We start from the raw sequence: 19,581 nt of genomic DNA on the forward strand, positions 1-19,581 counted from the left end.
CATGGGATTTTGAAATGTTCTCTATATCAAAAGGCATGAGTGGGAAACATTCATGACCGTTGATCAAAGCTCTTGCAATTGAAAGACATTCAGAAATGCTTGGTGACAACTTTTGATCAGACCGACTCAGTTTCTTGATACAACTCCTACACGCTGCACCGCGACATCCATGCCCCCCAGCGTTTCTGAAAAAAAACAGATAAGGACAAAAAAGCACTCGTTCTCAACTTGACTTGGGCCCCAGAATTCAACACTGAGCTTTAAATTTGTCATAATAGAGTGTAAATGCTAACCCTAACCCTACCTGGGGTGTCAACTGAGCATTTTGTGATCTCCATCTGAGCCTCTCTGGTCATGGGATTTTGACTTGATCCCCATATCAAAAGGCACGAGTGGGAAACATTCAAGACCGTTGATCAAAGCTCTTGAAATTAAATAAGATTAAAAAATGTTTGGTAACAATTTATGATCCAAACGACTCAGTTTTTTGATACAACTACTGTGCGCTACACAGTGCCATCCAGGCCCCCCAGCGTTTCTGAAAAAAAAATTCAGATAAGGAAAAAAAACACTCGTTCTCAACTTGGCTTGGGCTCCAAAATTCAACACTGAGCTTTAAATTTGTCTTAGTAGAGTGTAAATGCTAACCCTAACCCTGCCTGGGGTGTCAAGTGAGAATTTCCACAATCTATATCTGAGCCTCTCTGGGCATCGGATTTTGACGTGTTTCCCAAACCTAAAGGTATGAGTGGGAAACAATCAAGACCATTGATCAAAGCTCCTGCAATTAAATGAGATTCTACAATGTTTGGTGACAACTTTTGATCCCACCGAATCAGTTTCGGGATACAACTACCACACGGTGCACCGCGCCCCCCACGCCCGGGAGTTTCTGAAAAAAAAATTCAGATAGGACGAAAAAGCCACCTGTCCTAAACCTAACCAGAGGAAAACTACTTAATCCTTTGGAAATCTATGATTATTATCCATTTCAATAAAAACACAATGTCTGTCTGTCTTCAACCCTAATCTAGTCAATAACTTTTTATTTGACTTTTTGTTCCTCCATTTAAAGAGACTACATTATTACCATCACTGACCTCTTTTCTTCCTCTCTTCATTACCAGACACACTTGGAGAAAAACACACAACAGGAAAAAACATTATTATTAGCAATGTTTGGTGGAAAGAGGAAATGCAGAACCATAAATCAAACAGAGCCAAAGCTCATTATTTCGCATTTGCAACAAAAAAGATACATTGAATTTGTACTGACACAACTTTTTTGGTGTCCGGTCTGCTGGAGTTTGTGTTGAGACCTGCTGTTGCTGTGGTAACATAAACGGAGCAAGATGGCTGTGCACATATTATTGAAGCTATTTAAATAAACTATGAAGTGACAAAGCTAAAAATCTCAATCCTGTAGACTGGGCTTCAATTTTTTGAAGAAAGAGAGAGAAAATTAAATTGAAAGATACTTGATCAATGTATTGCTAAGATCTCAGTGCCACAGGGATCAGTGCTCTCAGCGAGTTAGGAAAACACCCTCCCTCAGATGTCTAGAAAGTGTAGATGTGGCAGAGGAGCTGGTCTTGTCTCACAGTGGAATTCTTTGCTGGCTACATAGGGGTGCTGCGTGGCTCTGGGCCCGAGAGGAACTGGCATCGAATCCCAGCAGCGGCAGTGCAAAGCTGCGCAGGTTACACCATCACAAAGTGGCGGAGTTATCTGCTGTCTCGGGAGGGGGGCTGTGCATGCTTGGAGCCCAGGGATCAAACTCTGGCAGGGCCAGAGCACAGCCTTACCACAGGTCACTGGTGTTGTGTAAAATTCTCCATGGGGGAGTTACCTGCTGGCTATAGAGGGGCGCTGTATGTACTCCGAGCCCCACAAGTGACTGGAACAGAATCCCAGCAGAGGCAGATCACAGCCTTACTGCAGGTCACTGGTGTCATGTGGAATTCACCTGTGGTGGGGTTATCTGGTGTCTAGGGAGGGGCGCTGTATGCGCACGGAGCCCATTAAGGACTGAGACTGAATCCCAGCAGGGGCCAAGCAGAGCCTCATTACAGGTTACTGGTGGGTTGTGGAATTCACCTTTGGTGGGGGATCTGCTCTCTTAGCGCGGTGGACTTTTCCGCTGTCTAGGGAGTGGTGCTGTGTGTCCTCAGAGCCCCTCAGGCCACTGGGATTGAATCCCAGCAGCGAGAGCTGCGCTTGTCACAGTGGATCAGTATATTCCTGCCTGAAACGCTACTATAACTGTAGAGCAAGGATCCCCTGCAGAGGCTCAAGCCGGCAGGACCCTGAGGCCCAGTTACAGCGACCCACACTTTTTGAACCCACGTGCATCAAAGTTTCTACACCATTTGTCTTTTTAAGGAAATGATATTTCAAGGGTGGTGCGCTCAGGCCAGAACAACTGGGTCTCAGATTCGCTGGGGCTGGACAGGTTGGGTCATTGATTTCTAAAAGATGGCACAGTGGGTGTTTCTTTAAGATAGGTTATGCTTGATCTTGACATCAGGATACTGCATGAAAGCACCCCTTTAAGTCGTCTTCAGGGGTTCCCCCTGTGCAGACTGGTTGGCTGGAGTGTTAGGGTGGCCTTTGTTGAGTACTGTAATTTCCCCTTGAGCCCATCCACCTTGCCTGGAGCTTAAGAGGGAACCACCATTCCAGGAACCCCTGAAACTGTTAGTTTCATCCATATTATAGGACTGGGGGTCAAGAATAATCATGAGACCAGAATAATTCTTCATGATTTTCAGTTTCTCCTGGTAGAGGCACAGCTTCGGAACCAAAAGAACCGCATCGTTGTAACGAAAGGAAATTCAGATCCCCTCAAGCCTTTTGAAACACAGATTCAAATTTCTCCTTAGTGGAAATAAACCGATTCTTGGTGTCTTGAGGGCAGGAGCTGACAAGGTCACACTGCCTCTCTGCTCCCTGTGAGGAAGGTGGGATCAGAAGGACAGGAATTAATTCACAGCACTGCTGTGCAGGAAGAAATCAGCACCACTTTTGCTTTTTATAATCCTCTTCTTGGGTTCAAAGCGTTGATAAAACAAAATCTGCTGCTGGAAACAATCACAAAAGCACATTAATTACAATGAATCTTCGGGATGAACAGACAGAATGGAAACCCACATTAACACTTGATTTAGTTGACAAGAACATAGTACAGTTTACAAATAAGAAGAGGTGGTTGGTAGTTAATTTCTGTGAAGATTTCATCCAGCTGTTTCATGAAAGAATCCAGGGTATTGGCTTCAACAACATGATGGTGTTGTTCCACACTCCCACCACCCTCTGGGTAAAGAAGTGTCTCCTGTTCTCCTCGTTCAATGCACTTCCACTTTGTTTCCACTGCTGTTCCCTGATTGATGTTTCACTGTTCATTCTGAAGAAATCTTCGGGGCTGATGGCTCAGAGGATTTTTTATACTTGTATCATGTACCCTTGTCATCTTTTCAGTTCCGTTCAATATTCCTTCAGCCTGTCAGGTTAGGACATTCTTTTGATTAAATATATTAAATTGAATACAAAATAATTATTGAATCCATCAAAATACAAATTCCTTGACCTTTGTGTGTTGCCAGGACCGCTTTTCATTAAAATAGAAGAAAATAGAGGTGAAATATATCTTCCAAGAATAGATCATACAGTAACATCTTAAAATGACAGGCTTCCTGCAAGTGTTAATTAATTTTAATTTTATTAAAAGCACGCCTGTGTTCATTTTGTCGTAATAAGTGTCAATCCCTTTTTACACAGAGAGCTTCCCCATCTTCGCACATCATAGTGGAGATGATTGATACTGAATTTTGAATGTCTAGTCGCATGTCCAGAATATTCATCTTCATCATTATGATTGTAATTCTGTAAATTTCACACTGTCCTATTTTAACCCTCCACCTCGCCAGTTCTTTTTAGATACACCCACTGGAATTTCTCCTGACGCTTTTTAATCACATGCAGGCAAGACTGCTAGGGACCTGACTCAACTGTTCAGCATCCTCAAAGGCACTGACAAAGTCAACCATGCAGACTGAACACATTTTCTGCCACTTGGTGTTGACTTACATTAGGAATTCTCAAATGATCTAAGTTACAGGAAGTGGGTCATGTCGTGTTGGAATAGCACTGTGAATAAACCATTGGATTTATAATAATTAATAATAAGTCCTTACACTTATATAGCACTTTTCTGGATGCTCCACTCAATTTGCTTTACAGTAATGGGGACTCTCCTCCACTGCCAATGTGCAGCCCCACCTGGATGATGCAATGGCAGCCATAGTGCGCCAGTACACTCCCCACACATCAGCTACTGTATCAGTGGAGAGGAGAACAGAGTGATAAAGCCACTTCATAGATGGGGATTATTAACATGATGCCAATGGGAAATTTGGTCAGGACAGTGGCTCACACCTGCTCAGCTTCAGTGGGTCTCCAGTTGTGAGTTCCAGGGTGATGTACTGTAGCTGCTGGTGATTTATAACGAACAGGTTGCAGGTCAAGTCCCTGCTGCAGACACTATTGTCGTACGTTGAGTGAAGTACTTTACCCAGGTTGCTTCAGTGTGCCCAGTGTTGGATGGGGGAGTCTCTAGTCTGGCTCAGTGAAACTGCTCTGGTAGGGATTTCACCTTTAAGTAAGTGGATAACATTGGTGGTAAAAAGATGCTAGTTAAAATTTATTTTTTGTAAGGCAGTTAGTATAAGTACATTTATTTATGTAGATTGTTAATATATTTATTTTTAAATAATACCTTCATGGTCCATTATACTATGGAGGGGGATTAACCCTCCTTTACATTTTTTGTACTGTCATTTTGATCATTTGTAATATTGATGGACTTTCACAAATGAAGGTCCCTTATTAGTGGGTCGGTGGAGTGTGTTCTGTACTGTGCTGTGCAGTAGTACTTCCTCTCTGCCCTGTGCCCTCAGTGCAGGTCCTCACAGATTGGCCACTGACATTCCAGGTGACCTAAAAACTGAAGCGATGAGCTGTTACTCTGTAAAGTCAGCACGCAATTCCTCATAGCACAAGAAAAGGCAGAGTGGTGGCTCTGTGGCTCAGGATCTGCGCCTGTGGCTGGAAGGTTGCTGGTTCACATCCCATGGCTGGCAGAGGAATCCTACTCCATTGGGTCCCTGAGCAAGGCCCTGCACCCCAACTGCTCCAGGGGCGCTGTACAATGGCTGACCCTGCGCTCTGACCCCAGGCTTCTCTCCCTGTCTGTGTGTCTCATGGAGAGCAAGCTGGGGTGTGTGAAAAGACAAATTCCTAATGCAAGAAATTGTAAAGGGTTAATAAAGTGATGTTATAAAACACTCAAACTGCCTTGAAGCACACTTACCAGCTCTATTGTGTCTGGCATGAATTAATTTCCTTTTCTGACTATGTCATGTTTGTGCTATCTTTTTGAAACATCAAAACTGGAAAAACCTTTTAACAAATGGTGCTCATTAAAATAAAATCAGATTCTCAGTGCTCTAAGCTGACAAGCAAATCTAGCTGATAAAAAAGACTTATGAAGGCACTGAAACTTTATTATTGTTATTTCAAGTGAATTGCTGTACATACAGTATGACAATTGTACACTTCAATGATAGTTCAATGATAATATGTTTGGTTGTTTTTCCTTTAAAAGTGGATCATGCATTATTTTTGAAGTTTTGAGTTGGTCCAACCCACAGGCACTTCAAACCCAAGAGTAAACAGCACTTATCTCAAGTCAATTGAACTGCTTTTCAGCAAAGAATAATTACACTTAATTAGAATCTGCTACTCATCATCAGGAATCACAAAAGATCTGATGATTTTGGCACAATACAGTGTGAAGATAGGCCACTATTTTCTCAATGAAGTATCACTGGTCCAGACATGAGATGATACAGCTGTGGAGTTGCGTTTTCTCCCTGCCTGCAAACATAGTACAACATCCTCGTACACCAGAAAACAGAGTATGGGTGCTGCAGGTTTACAGTCAGTGTCAAATTGCTAACCATGGGTAACTAATTATGTAAAATGTCAAGTGCTCTTATCTTCTTCCATAAAAATGAAGAACAATTCCAAACACTAAGTGACAGATCATTTTCATGTTGCACTTCTTTTAACATGATCTGGTTCACATTATGTTAAACAGACAAGCAGGCATTGGGACAGGGTGTTGCATGCCGGTAGCAAACATAAATTATAATTACAAAATGGGAAACACCAAGATGGAAGAGGCTACATTGAAAAAGAATGGGCTGTTTATATTGACACACCATTTATATCCTCTAGAGAATGTGTGAAAGTGATAAAAAGGCAAACAAACCTGGGGATGTTATGTTAAAACCTTATAATGCACTAGTAAGGCCCCATTTCGAATATTGTGCACAAATTGTGATTATGGAACAGACATTGCTGTTCTGGAATCTGTCTGGAGAAGAGCAATCAGAAACATTGACAGGCTGAAGGAACTGAACCTTGAACAGAGCAGACTATGAGAGAACATGGTCAAGTACTGTATTTAAAAGGTACTGGTGACTTAAAAGCTCTAAGTCAACCCAACCATGCTGATAAAGCTGATAACCCTGACTTCTTTCAAGAAGCAACTAAGTGAGATCCTCTGATCCATTAAATACTGCACTAACAAACAGACTAGAATGGTCTGCTCTCATTTGTAACCTCTCTTATGTTCTCATGTAAATAATTTGTTTTGATCAATTTGAATGCACATGCAAAATACTGACTCGAGAACACGATACAGGATGAAATATTAGGCTTCAGAGGCACTCAGACTAGAAGGTGGCAATGTTGCTACCCCTCGTACGATTATAGGCTGAAGAATTCCCACCTTTCCCTCTTTTCAAGCAGTTATTCAGCAGCTTTTCTAAAGAACTATACAGTATGTTATTCCACGCCTTGCATCCTTAAGCATAAATAGCTAGCTACAATTTGCTAGAGTCGGTGACTTCTCAAGAGATATTGTAGCAAAATACATATTTTCACAAGCGGTACCTATTACTCTTGGTGTTAATTAATTGGAGAGAGCATTAGTCTTTAAGTAAAAAAATAAATTGCTTGAGAGTGCCAAAATGCAGGTCTGTGAGTATATGTTATATCATTTTCTAGTCTGAAATAAATTGACAAATGTGTAGAAAATGAAACTGGGGGAAGAAAAGGCTAATTAGTAATTGTTCCTGCTTCCATGCAACATCGGCTCATAGAATTCCCAGATTCTCAGAGAATGCAGGATACACCTTCAGCAGGTTAGAGAGCTGTTAGCAGGGCTTTTTATTGATTTCAGCGTTATGGGCCATCATGCATTGCATTAAACTCATACAGTAGTACTCACATGGAAATTGGCGCGGGTGGATAAGAGACATCTGAAGCACTTTCCCACAATTGCTGAGTGATGTATGTGGAGTTAACAGCAAGTGATGGCTGTGAGGAAGTCTGGCTGCCGGCAATCAGGGGCTCTCTCCTCCTGGAGCACAAAATCTCGTTCCCGTAATTCACACAAGATTAAAAATGAGTGAGAGGTAAAAAAAAACATACTAACTAGGCTAGCATCCATATACTGGCATATTCTAGAGCTGTGGTTCCCAATCCTGGTCCTGGGTGACCCACACACCTGTGAGTTTCTGTTCCAGCCCATCCTGGGTGACCCACACACCTGTGGGTTTCTGTTCCAGCCCAGCCCTCAGTGACACAATGAAACCCTTCACTGACTTCATAATAAGATTCGTCTGAACTGCTTGTTCCCAGTTCTCAAGCATGCTGGAGCTTCAACCCTTGTATTTCGTAAGTGAAACAAAATCCCAAACTTGTGACTAGAAACAAAATGCAAATATTAAACTGAAGCGGCTTCTTGGATCAAGTAAGGCTTCAGTTCTTTCATGAAGGGCAGATGGAATAAAAGCCAGCAGGTGTGTGGGACACCAGGGCCAGGACTGGAAACTTCTGCTCTAGAAGAAAGGGAAAAAGGAAAGGAAAGGGAAGAAGTTGGAATCTGTTTTGAGTTCTCCACCCCCGGACTCCACACAGGACAGTGGCAGCTTCACATCCTCAGTGGGGCTCTGTTGTTGTACCCTGGAGCGAGGTGCTTCTCTCTCATTGCTCCGGCAAACACTTTTTTGTGCAATTGGGTTGTCTCCAGGATCTCCTGGAACATGAAAAAATGGCTAATGTGGTACCTACAGTACTCTCAGTCTATTGGGAATATTAGTGTAGGGAGCAGTCTCAGAGTGTGAGCTGCAAAGGTTGGGGTAGAGGTTAATGGTCTGCTGAAAAATACAAGCGTGTTTCAGAGTTCTCCACACCTGAATCAGCCTTTCTTTACTTGTTCCTACATGTATGCAGGAAATATTGCATGACATCCCAGGAGGAGGACAGACTTTGCAGGTCTAATCAACTACAGGTCGTTTGTTTCAGACAGCACAGGTTTTTTAGCATTTCGGTTTGGTGGTGGCAGTACAGTACAGCACCAGGTGCTGGCCAGCCTGCTGTGGTCTTGGGAAGAACAGGTGGTTCATGAAACGGCAAGCAGCATTTTGTCCCCAACAGCCACAAAGAAATCTGATGTCCAAAAGTCCTGGAGATGTCCTGGAGTCCAAGAGCACATTATTCGTGTCTGTACCAAGAGGGGATCATTATTAGCAAATCCTGGTTACTGCCATATTAAATCGCCATAGGGCTTCATTGATTGCAGGTGTTGAAAAAAGTTTTTTGTCACTGCTTCACCAGCTAATGGGGAATAAACTAATCTTGATCTTCCTTGTAGCGACACAAAGAGACCATGGCAGCATGATTGCAGATATCTATTAGATGACTATGACTATGTATTAGAATTATTGGTGGGACTAATCTTTAATAGCACAATATGGTTTTGAACCTTGTTTTTACAACTGGCATTGCAAGGCTTACCATCTTATCACTGAACTGGTATCAAAGTAATGACAATCCGCAATGTGACACGGAAATCTAAAGATGAATCCAATATTGCACATTTTCTTTCTACCCTTTTTCTTTAGGCACGTTCAGAAGCAATTATTTGAAAACTGTTATAATGCACTGTCAGGAGGAAAACAATTATGTACTGTTAGTGCTGCAAAGTATTGAACTGTGACATTTGTATACGGCACTGCCTCCACAAGCTCTTGGGCCCTACGCTCCATTTCTAATCCGTGATCATTCTGAGTGGAGTTTGCACGTTCTCCTTGGGTCCGATGTTCCATGGCTAATTCATTTTTCTTCCACTGGCCAATAACATGCTGGCTTGGTTACCTGCAGTCTCTTAATTGTCCCAGTGTGGCCCTGTTAAGCTCAGAGGTGCCACAACCCTTGCCAGCTTTCTGATAATGGATGGACCAGACCTCCATGATAAAGACAGGCTGTAGTTATCTGAAGAGCCGAGAAAAGTGGATCCAAGAGAATATCATTTTTGAGATCTCATGACATTCCAATGAAATGAAAAAAGTCTATGAAAAGACAGTGTTAGAGCACAATCTAACCATTCAAACTTTTGCGTTTCCAATGTATTAAATCCACAGCTGTGGCTCCTGACCTCTCCGGTTCAAAACATTAGTTGCACTACTTGGGTCACCTCCAGCCCCGAAAAGTAGTGAAAAGTACTGAATAAACAGTTGGACTGGGAGGACATCTTGTGGCCAATTCTAACAGACACTTGGGATCTTCATCTGACCAAAGCACTACTGCTTATTGAAAGAGACAAATGAGAGATGGTTTCTACGCTACAGTAAACTCAAGTAGGGAGCTGCGTCAGCATGCGAAGGCTGCAAAGGAACAAGTAAAGGTCTATTCCATGCTGATAAGAAAAGAAAAGAAACGCGACGTTCTTCAGGTGTGAGGGGAGAGGGGAAACAACCTGACACCTGAAGAAGAAACCTCACACCTGCATGGAATAAACCTTGTTCCTTTGCACCTTACAGTAATGTTGACATTCGTTATGGGTTAAATGTTATTACATACTGTACTTTCAATAAATAATAACATATAACTTCAGTACAAAGTGAATTAATGAATAATAAGACCCTGTATCTCTTTCTTTCTTCATACTCTCTCAAGTCTCAACCTCAGAAAACCCAGAAAATGTTTTAAAGGGGGGCTCTGATTTTTAAGGGTAGAAACAATAGTCCGTCACTGACATATTTAAGAGAATTAAGATAAATGTTTTAAGTGTGGGGTGTGAATTTGGGTTAGGTAGTACAGTTCAGGTTAGGCCTAGCTGAGGGGACAGGTAGGGGATGAGTTAAAGGAAGGGAAAGGTTTGAGAATTTTAGATTTATGAATTTGGCCTGTATGCAGACCTATGCTGAGCAAAGATATACAGGGGTATGCAGCTGTTGGGTTGTGCTTTGGATTGGGGTTGGGCAGCGGGTTGGAGGTAAAGGTGAGGCTACAGATATTATTTTCTAAATATTATTTTGTAGTGCTATAAACAAGATGACACACAAAAATGAAGCTTATGAACCTTAAATAAGAGTGCTTCCACTGTTTACTAATTAGTACAAGCTTGAATTCAATATACTGACTAAACATCTTCAGAGTGATTTTTCTGGATACGGCCATGATTTCCATTTTTTCACAAAGCAGGATATGTTGTCAAAGTGTGAATTAAAAACGCAGGAGATACTACAGCACATAATTGCTGTGGAGTTTAATCTGAATTGTCTTCACAATCCGTACAGGCAGGAGCTGAATTCAGACCCTGGAGGACATATGTGATCAAAAGAAGGAATAATGGATATTAATTATTCTTCCTGACTTCATGTACTGTATATATAATTTCTATAAATATATATTCAGTGATGAAAATGTCTAAGGCTATTTTTATTTATTTGCTTAGAAGATGTTTTTGTCCAGGGAGACCAGTGGTCCCCAGGCTTACTCCTGGAGAGCCCCTATCTAACAGGGTTTATTATAGGAAGCTATTAAATTGCACTTTGTAAAGCTCTGGAAGAGCTAAAGTGTAGTCAATTCAACATGTGATTTGTTAAATTAATTAACCGAACACTAGGCAGAAAACTGAAGAGCTTTCAACCCTTAAAAGACCAGAGAAAGATTAAGATTTGTTCCTTCATTGAACAAGCCCTTTGTTCTACTGGACTGACTATGAGCAGGTCAACCTTGTGGACTTCTTCAGACTACACAGTAAACATGAACCAGAGGTCACAGGTAGGAACTATGTGGAAGCATAACTACACGAACTAAAGGGCCGTGGGAGTCTGGAACGGTTATGTAGTTGAAGCCCATACCCTGGCTCCCTCAAAACACAGCTGAGAGGGATCCTCAGATCAGCTATAAACCACCAAGCAGACAAGAGGGGCTGCATGGCCTCCTCTTGCCTATAACCAGTGTTGCTGAAGAACTGCGAAGGCTCCAGTTATAACAGCATGGGAAACAACAAAGAACCTGGACAGACTCATCAGTATTAAAAACTAAACTTTATTTTGAAACACAGGACCAGGTTTAACATCTATAAAACGCTTTGAAAAGAAAAGTAATTAAAAATGAAAGCTTATCGATAGACACGGGAGGCAGAAATGTATCGGCAGGTCTCGTCCTCCTGACCTGTAGGAAGACGGAGTTGCCCAGCACCTGTGACAACAGCTGGCCAGGGGACAGACTGGCAGGACGGAGCACATGCAGCTCCTCGCACGCCAGGTCTCCACAGCTCCACACAGCTCTGAGAGCCTGACCTTTGTCAGCCACCATGCCCCCTGCACTGCACCACTGCTGGTACAACTATGTTCACCTGCTCTTCGGTTTCAAAATCAGCTTCGGCTTATCGCAAATACCGAACAAAAAGAAAACGCCTACAGCACATCGCAACAAAATCAGAAACGAAAGATTCATCGGCTTTTAAAAGGAACTACTGAATAAAACAACCCTCAGCTCCAGGTGCCTAAAAGTACAGATGAAACAGACTACGTTTTTCCTGCTTTTTCTTCTGGGCAGAGCGTCTTCACTGCTGAAGATAAAAGCAAGGAGGGATGCAGCAATGGGGAAAATCAGGCAGGAGGCCCTACAATTACATCAGCACACCACACATCGTCACAGCTAACCGTTTACATGAAAAAGGTCTGAACACATCCCAATAAAGTAAATTGGTACAGCAATAAAGTAAAATCACTTCGGAAAGTGAAAGAGGGTAGAACACTACACTGGGCTGGCAGAGATGGGCATACAGCCGGTTTAAATCAGCCCAGAAACGCACAACCCTCCTGCCAACTGTGTGCCCCCTCTTTCACAGCTTATTTCAATAGGATGCAGTGCGCGGGGGGGAGGGTTGGGGCACTTAGCATTGCAAATATCCAGTTTCGAAGAGCCATTGGCCAACAATACACTAGGGAAATGATGTTGGTTCAAAAATGACTCTGCCCCCGACATTCAGCACCATGTGAGTTGAGCTCTCACGTGACAGCCAATATGTGAACATCACTGGCCTGCTGAGACAGCAAGAAAGAAGCCAGAAAGACAGGCCATAACACCCTATCCTGTGTCTGTAGGCTGTGAGCATCTGAGGTAAATGAAAGCTTAAGCACAGGACAACAGGGAAATAAGGGGGTATTTAGAGGGCCAGGTTTAGTGTCTTGTCGAAATGACAGGTAATTAAAGAGAAGCAAGAAACGGGGTAGGTTTGAGGAGGCACACAGACACCAGGGCAGTCAGAGGGGGGCATCTAGACAGCCAGCAGGAGGGTGATGGGGCAGTGGTCGCTGCCCATGGCCTTGTTGCGGATCTTGCTGTCGCACAGGCTGGGCAGAAGGGCGCTCGACAGCACGAAGTAGTCGAGCCGCCAGCCCACGTTCTTGGCGCGGGCGTTCATCATGTAGGTCCAGAAGGTGTAGGCGTGCGGGCGCTCGGGGTACAGGTGCCGGAAGCTGTCCACGAAGTCCTGCTCCAGCAGGTCGGTGAAGCCCTGCCGCTCCTCGGCGGTGAAGCCTGCGTTCTTGCGGTTGGTCTTGGGGTTGCGCAGGTCGATCTCCTGGTGCGCCACGTTGAGGTCCCCGCACAGCACCAGGGGCTTGCGCTGGTCCAGCCCCTTCAGGTAGGCCCGGAAATCCACGTCCCAGGTCTTGCGGTAGTCGAGCCGCACCAGCCCGCGGCCCGCGTTGGGGACGTAGGCGGTCACCAGGAAGAAGGAGGGGAATTCGGCAGTGATCACGCGCCCCTCCTTGTCATGCTCCTCCTTACCTGCGAGAGGGAAGAGAGGAGGACGATGCCGGAGTGAGCACACATCGGGCACACACCAGGGCGACTCCCTGAGCCAACATGGGTGACTCCAAATTGCCTTCATCTAAACTGTGACAAGACTGAAGTCATGCTTATTGGCACCCCCCTTCAACTCTGTAAAGCCAATGCTGTAACCCTATCTGTGGATGGTATTGTACTTGAGCTTTAGTCTAAACTGAAAAGCTCGGGGGTGGTTTGACATTCGACCCAAATGTGCAACGTATTGTCAAAACATCATTCTCTCACCTCTGAAATATCGCCAGACTACATCTCATGTTATCAGTTTCTGTTGCTGAAATGCTGATCAACACGTTTATCTTCTCTCAAATTGACTACCGTAACATTCTACTCACGGGGGTTTCTAAATCCACATTGAATGAACTCCAAAATTGTATGTCCAAAATTTGGCAGCCAGAATCCTGACCAAGTCTAGTGCAAGTGATCACATTACTCCTATCCTGGAGTCCTTGCACTGGCTTCCTGTCAGCTTTCATGTTGACTTCAAAACCCTCATTCTCACCTATAAGGCTCTGCATGGCTTGGCACCTCAGTACCTGTCTGAGCTACTGTCATCCTACTTCCTGTCTCACAACCTTCACTCCACTAATTTTGGTCTCCTATCTGTCCCCCAAACCCGTCTACACTCTATGGGTGATAGGGCCTTCTCCTGTTATGGCCAAAAGCACCTTCCCTAAACTCTTTCAAATCTAGACTCAAAACCTTCTTCTTTAGAAGGGCCTTTACTTAACTGGTTCTGTTATTTTTCCCTCTGGTCTTACTGTGTTCAGTGCCCCCATCTACCGTCTCCTTTCATTGTGTATTTTCATTGTGCGTATCTTGTGTATTTTGTTTTTGTTGTTCTCATTCTGCAAAGCACTTTGAGAAGCCATGTTTAAAGGTGCTCCATAAAAATATAAATGTTTTTTATGACTATTATTATTATATTATGCTCTTCCATTCCAGCGATTCCCAGTTCCAGTCCTGGCTTTAACATGGCCATAGCTTTAGCTTTAACATGGCCTAGATGTGCATATAAAAGTCTAAACAAGGAAGCCAACCAGTCACCAATCAGAACCTGTGATTAATGGACCGGCTGGAATGGAAACCAGAAGGTTCCATTTGGCCCAAATAAATTATAGGTTTATTCAATGCTAAAAAGAGAAGAGAGAAAACACAACGTTTCGGCTATGAAGCCTTCTTCAGGTGCCACTGTCCCAACCTACTAACAGGGTGGGATCAATATAATAAACGTGACCTCCGCTGTATCAGAGAACTGCAGGGTCTTTCTGTCACTTTCGATCATTTTTATGGTCCATTTGCTGTGATGTCTGGGTACATCTATTTTCTTCTGTTAATACTGTTGTGTTAATTATGATGTGTTTGTTGTTTGCTGATGGAAAGTGAATCTTACAGGGGGCGAGGGGTGCCCCCCAGAGAGAGTGTTTGAGCAGGCTCACCAATGCCATAGGTGACGTTCAGAGGCTTGGTCTTGCAGAGCATGGCCACCCCGCTGTACCCCCCCTTGTCTTCGGAGCCAGACCAGTACTTGTGTGGGTACTCTGGCATGTCGGTGATCTCCGCCGGGAGAGACTTCTCCGCACACTTGGTCTCCTGCAGGCAAAGCATGTCGGGGTCTTCCTCGCGCACCCACTGCAATAGAGAGGGGAGTAAGCACGGGGAGAGGAAGTGGTGGCAAAGCAAGATGAAACGAGAAGTGGCACTGTGAGGAGGCGGCCATTTTGGCTCAAGGCCACGCCACTGGGATGGGGTTTTTGAGCCAAGATGGGGGTTTCCTTAGTGAGCCACTTCTCACTACATCACAAGGAGTAAGGGTGCAGAGTGGATCATCAGACAGTGCGTCAGTGTCTGACCTACAGGTTGCCTCAGACTGCTGTGGTCAGTATAATCACAGCCCATGTCAAGACTGATCCTACTAGACCAGAACGGACAGTGGCAGAACAGGGGGTTTTTAACCTAAGAAGCCTTCCCTTTCTGGAGAAAAACCTATCTGATTCATATTATTTTGTGTCACGTATATCTTGATTGCAGGAGCCGTGTTCCTCAAACATCCAGGATGGAGACACCAGCGTGTGTTGAGCTAGAGAATAAAGTATACAAGCACCCGTTCCAAAATCGCACACGCATCAGATGATGCAGCACAGGAAACTGACTCTGCCGACAGGGCGGAGACGTGTCTGGCGCTGTGCTGCGTCACGCGTGCACGTGCACACGAACCCCCCGGGGTCACGGACTTGTGCGCCCGCCGCTCTCGCCGACCTCTCTCCCATCACGGGCTCGCGCGGGGGGTGGGGGACCCTCACCTCCAAGCCCTTCTTCTTCACCCAGGCCCGCAGCCCATCAACATTCCACGAGCTGATCTTGAGGCTGGACGGGCGGCCGTCCTCGCTGGTCAGCCGGTCCGGGGAGTCCTCGTACAGGACGGGCGCCTCTGGCTCCTTCCCCGACTTCTTGCTGCGCTTGGCCTCGGGGGCTGGACCGGCGAGGAGACAGGGAGGTTAAAACTCTGGGCTTGTCAGTCACAGGCTGTGGGTTCAAATCCCAGGTGGAGATGGTGCCGTTGGGCCTCTGATCAGGACTACAGCCAGAAAACGTCCAGCTCTATAACTACAGTTATAACTTTTGCACATGCCACATTTACGGTTTTATTTTTTTTTTGCAATCTGTTAAATTCAGCAAATAAATAGTAACTGTGCATTACAATTTGCAGAAATATGTCAAGTTTAAGTTTGTTAGCTGCAGAGGCTGTGTTAACTTCTTGTCACTTAGAAAACCGACAAAACCTGTAATTTGGCTAGAGGTGCCCAACCTTTTGCATACACCTGTAGGTACAAATGTAAGCCATTTCGGATAGAAGTGTCAGCAGAAAATCCAGACCTCCACAACTTTACACACACAATTTTAGGTTACGGGAGTCTGGAACAAGCCAATCCACCGTGAGGCCTAAGCTGATACTTAAATAAAACAGCTGCATGAGACCCTGGGATCCCCATGCTACTGACTGCCAATAAGGGTAGATTTTTCTACCGTAATCTTTGTGTTCTTACACGTCATACACCGAGTCCGCGACAGAGAGAGGGACTGAGGGAGGGAGAGAGGGACAATCCTACTGGGAGAGGGAGGAGGGAACTCAGTTGAACTGGCAGCCCAGTATGTGATCTCCTGTCACAGCCTGAGAAACAGTGAGTCTGTCTCCCAATAATGCTCCAGCCGCCTACAGTATATGTCAATATTTTATAATATGTCTTTGTTGTAAATGTCTGTAATGTGTCTGTAGATTTTATTTTACTTCTATTTTTTGTTTTGTTCCATGTTAATTTTATTATTTTATTTGCTTTGGCAACACTGATTGTACCCATCGGTCACGCTAATAAAGCACCTTGAAGTGAATTGAATTGAGAGGGAGAGAGGGAGGGCCATCACAGACGAGGAGAGAGACAGGGGGTGGTGGGGGGTGTTGGAGGAGATAGGAGAAAGACCTTAAAGGGAGAGCAAGAGAGGCCATAAACGTCTAGGGACAGAGAGAGGAAGGCAAACAGAGAGAATAATTAAGGTGACTCCAAAGGAGGGCAGGAGAGGCTCTACAATTCCGTGAGGATTCCGAATTCAATTTATGTGGTTGACGCTTTTATCTGAAGTGGCTCACACTTGATATTGCTGGTTGTTTCTGGAAGACACAGAAAGGGGGAGTTGCGTGGACGTGCGCTGGCTCCATGAAGGTTAATTTCACTGGGAAAACCAGAAAGAAGAAACACAACATTCAGGAGTCCCCCCTGAAGAAATGTCTTGTTTCTTCCTTCCGTTTTTCAGCGTGGAGTCACCCTTCGCTTGCTCTTTACAAAGAGGCAGTTTGCCCAATCCCAGCGACTCGCCCGCGCAGTATTCAGCCACTTCCCCCCCTGCACACCTGCGCCGTTGTCTGGCTCCCCGTCGCCCGCAGCCTCCACGTTCTTCTTCGCTCTCTTGGACATCGTCGCCGATCGTCTGTCCCCACTCAGGCGCCGCAGGCACACACGCAGACACAGGCCCCCACCTCGCGCGATCCACACACTCACCCCTGGAACAGAGCAGCAACAGCATGGGTAACCACCGCCAGAGCAGCTAACCCCTTCCTGGGGTCACGTGCTGCAGGCTCTATCATCCCAGCGGCATTGGAAAGCACTGACAGCAGGAGACACGTCCTTACACCAAAGGTGGTGGATGCATGGAACAAGACGCTCACTCTGGCTTCTATCAAGAAACGGCTGGATGAGACCTTCTGATCAATGAGATAAGAGAAAGGAAGCTAGACCAATCGAATGGCCACATTTCCTTTGGAAATTTATAGTCTCTTTTAAATAAAAAAAGCACAGCAAAGTTCTCAGAATTGGAGCGCAAATGGGGCATTGTTGTGTGAAACTTTCAACAAAGAAGGTTTGCAGCATGCCACAACATGAAGCACAATATAGCCAGCAGCTACATCACCCTACAACTCACACCTGGCAGCACAGTGAAGCTCAGCAGATGTGAGCCTGGTCAGTGCCTGGATGGGAGACTCTTGAGAAAAACAAGGCTGCTGCTGGAAGATGTATTAGAGAGGCCAGTAGGGGGCGCTCACCCTGCAGTCTGTGTGGGTCCTAATGCTCCAGCATACTGATGGGGACACTATACTTAAAAAGATGCCGTCCTTCGGATGAGACTTAAAACAGAGGCCCTGACTCTCTGTGGTCATTAAAAATCACAGGGCACTTCTTGTAAAGACTACAGGTTAGTGGAGCCAGTTGGGGGTGGTCACCCCACCATCTGTGTGGGTCCTAACACCCCAGTATAGTGATCGGGACACTATACTGTAGAAAAAAAGGCTCTACTTAAAACCGACTAACTCTCTGTGGTCATTAAATCTCCCAGGGTGGTTCTCAAACTGAATAGGGGTGTTACTCTGTTGTTCTGGCCAGATTTCCTCCTGGCCTTTACCAGACATGACCTCCTAATAATCCCCATCTCTGAACTGGCTTAATCACTCTGTTCTCCTCCCCACTGAGAGCTGGTTTGTCCCTGAGAGGGGTCCCCACTACCTGTAAAGCTCTATGACGAGTGTCCAGAAAAATACAATACAAGTGTAAAGAATTATTACCATCAACGGGGCCACATAGAGTAGAATATATTATTTTTACCACTACCTTCTTCCAACCTACAGTTTGGAAGACGCTTACACAAGCGTTTAAAGTTTAATCGGCTCAGTTCAATGGCTCCCGTGTCACGCTCATAAATCAGAGACCTCAATAGTGACGTTATGTTCCTATTAATTTACATGTGACAGATGGATCCCTGGTGGGTAAACGTATGTATGTATCGCACAGTATTTGTTGATGTCGGAGTTTCCATGTTAAAAAAAGCGTCTAAGCGCCCCCTGGTTAACCAAGGATATCTTATTTCAGATCTAAAAATCTACACGGAAATACAAAGCAAACCGGACCGAAGAAAATCCATACAACAGACACATTTCCGCGCGTTATTTTGTGTTTGTTTTTTGTATTAAAATAATTTCATCAATTTCGCTTCGGGATCAATAAAGTCTTATCTATTGTCGTGGTCGCACCAAATTATCCGTGAAAGGCGGACGGAGAGCAGGCTGGAAACAAGGCCTGCGCCAGGCCGTTGCAGCACAATCTGAAATGAGACTGCAGACCTCAAAACCGCGGGACCGTCTTCTCCGTCAAGTTTAATGCACCCGTACAATCAGAGTCCCCTGGCACCCCAAGTGCATATCTGAGGACGAATGCACTTTTAAGAGTTTAAGATGAAGACCAGGATGGCAGGAAAGCTCCGGGCATCGGATAGGGCTTGTAGTGAGCACCCAATATAACCCGCAGCACAGTAATGCGCGGTTTATTTCAGCTGATTCTGTATTATAGTAACGTTACTTTTTAATACAAAAACAAAAGCTAAGAAACTACCAAGCCCACTGTTTTAAAATTAATAATAGCGTTACAAAAATCGACAACACTTCGTCGACGCTCCCCGTATTACACTTCCGTTAAAGCGAGTGGTCATCAATTCCGATTAATGAGTGGGATTACTTATCAATTGTAATAAACCAGTCCGTGCCCACTCCTGAATACCCCTCTAATCACAATCTCGAGTACAAATAGTAATTACAATCCCACTTACCCGGCACGTCGTCCACTGGCTCAAGTACACAGCCTCACACAACAAAGCACAGCACCACGCAGGACACCATGTGAGACACTAGGGTCTGGCCTTAATTTTCGCCTGATTATTATTATCCACCTGAACTACTTCATTCTTTAGTGACTCTTAACCGGG

General features: G+C 44.7%; 1 protein-coding gene across 1 annotated transcript; it reads right to left on the reverse strand.

Moving 5' to 3' along the window:
- Positions 1-11,446: 11,446 nt before the first annotated feature.
- On the reverse strand, positions 11,447-19,575 carry apex1 (apurinic/apyrimidinic endodeoxyribonuclease 1). The gene is made up of 5 exons (XM_088645547.1): positions 19,426-19,575; positions 17,183-17,332; positions 15,579-15,748; positions 14,715-14,907; positions 11,447-13,218 (listed from the first exon to the last, which is right to left on the reverse strand). The coding sequence occupies exons 2-5, from the start codon at positions 17,244-17,246 to the stop codon at positions 12,704-12,706; spliced, it is 942 nt and encodes a 313-aa protein (XP_088501673.1). The 5' UTR covers positions 17,247-17,332; positions 19,426-19,575; the 3' UTR covers positions 11,447-12,703.
- Between the last annotated feature and the right edge of the window lie 6 nt (positions 19,576-19,581).

The sequence above is a fragment of the Lepisosteus platostomus genome, chromosome 9, assembly GCF_059453375.1.
Source record: "Lepisosteus platostomus isolate fLepPlt1 chromosome 9, fLepPlt1.hap1, whole genome shotgun sequence".
Taxonomy (NCBI): Eukaryota; Metazoa; Chordata; class Actinopteri; order Semionotiformes; family Lepisosteidae; genus Lepisosteus; species Lepisosteus platostomus.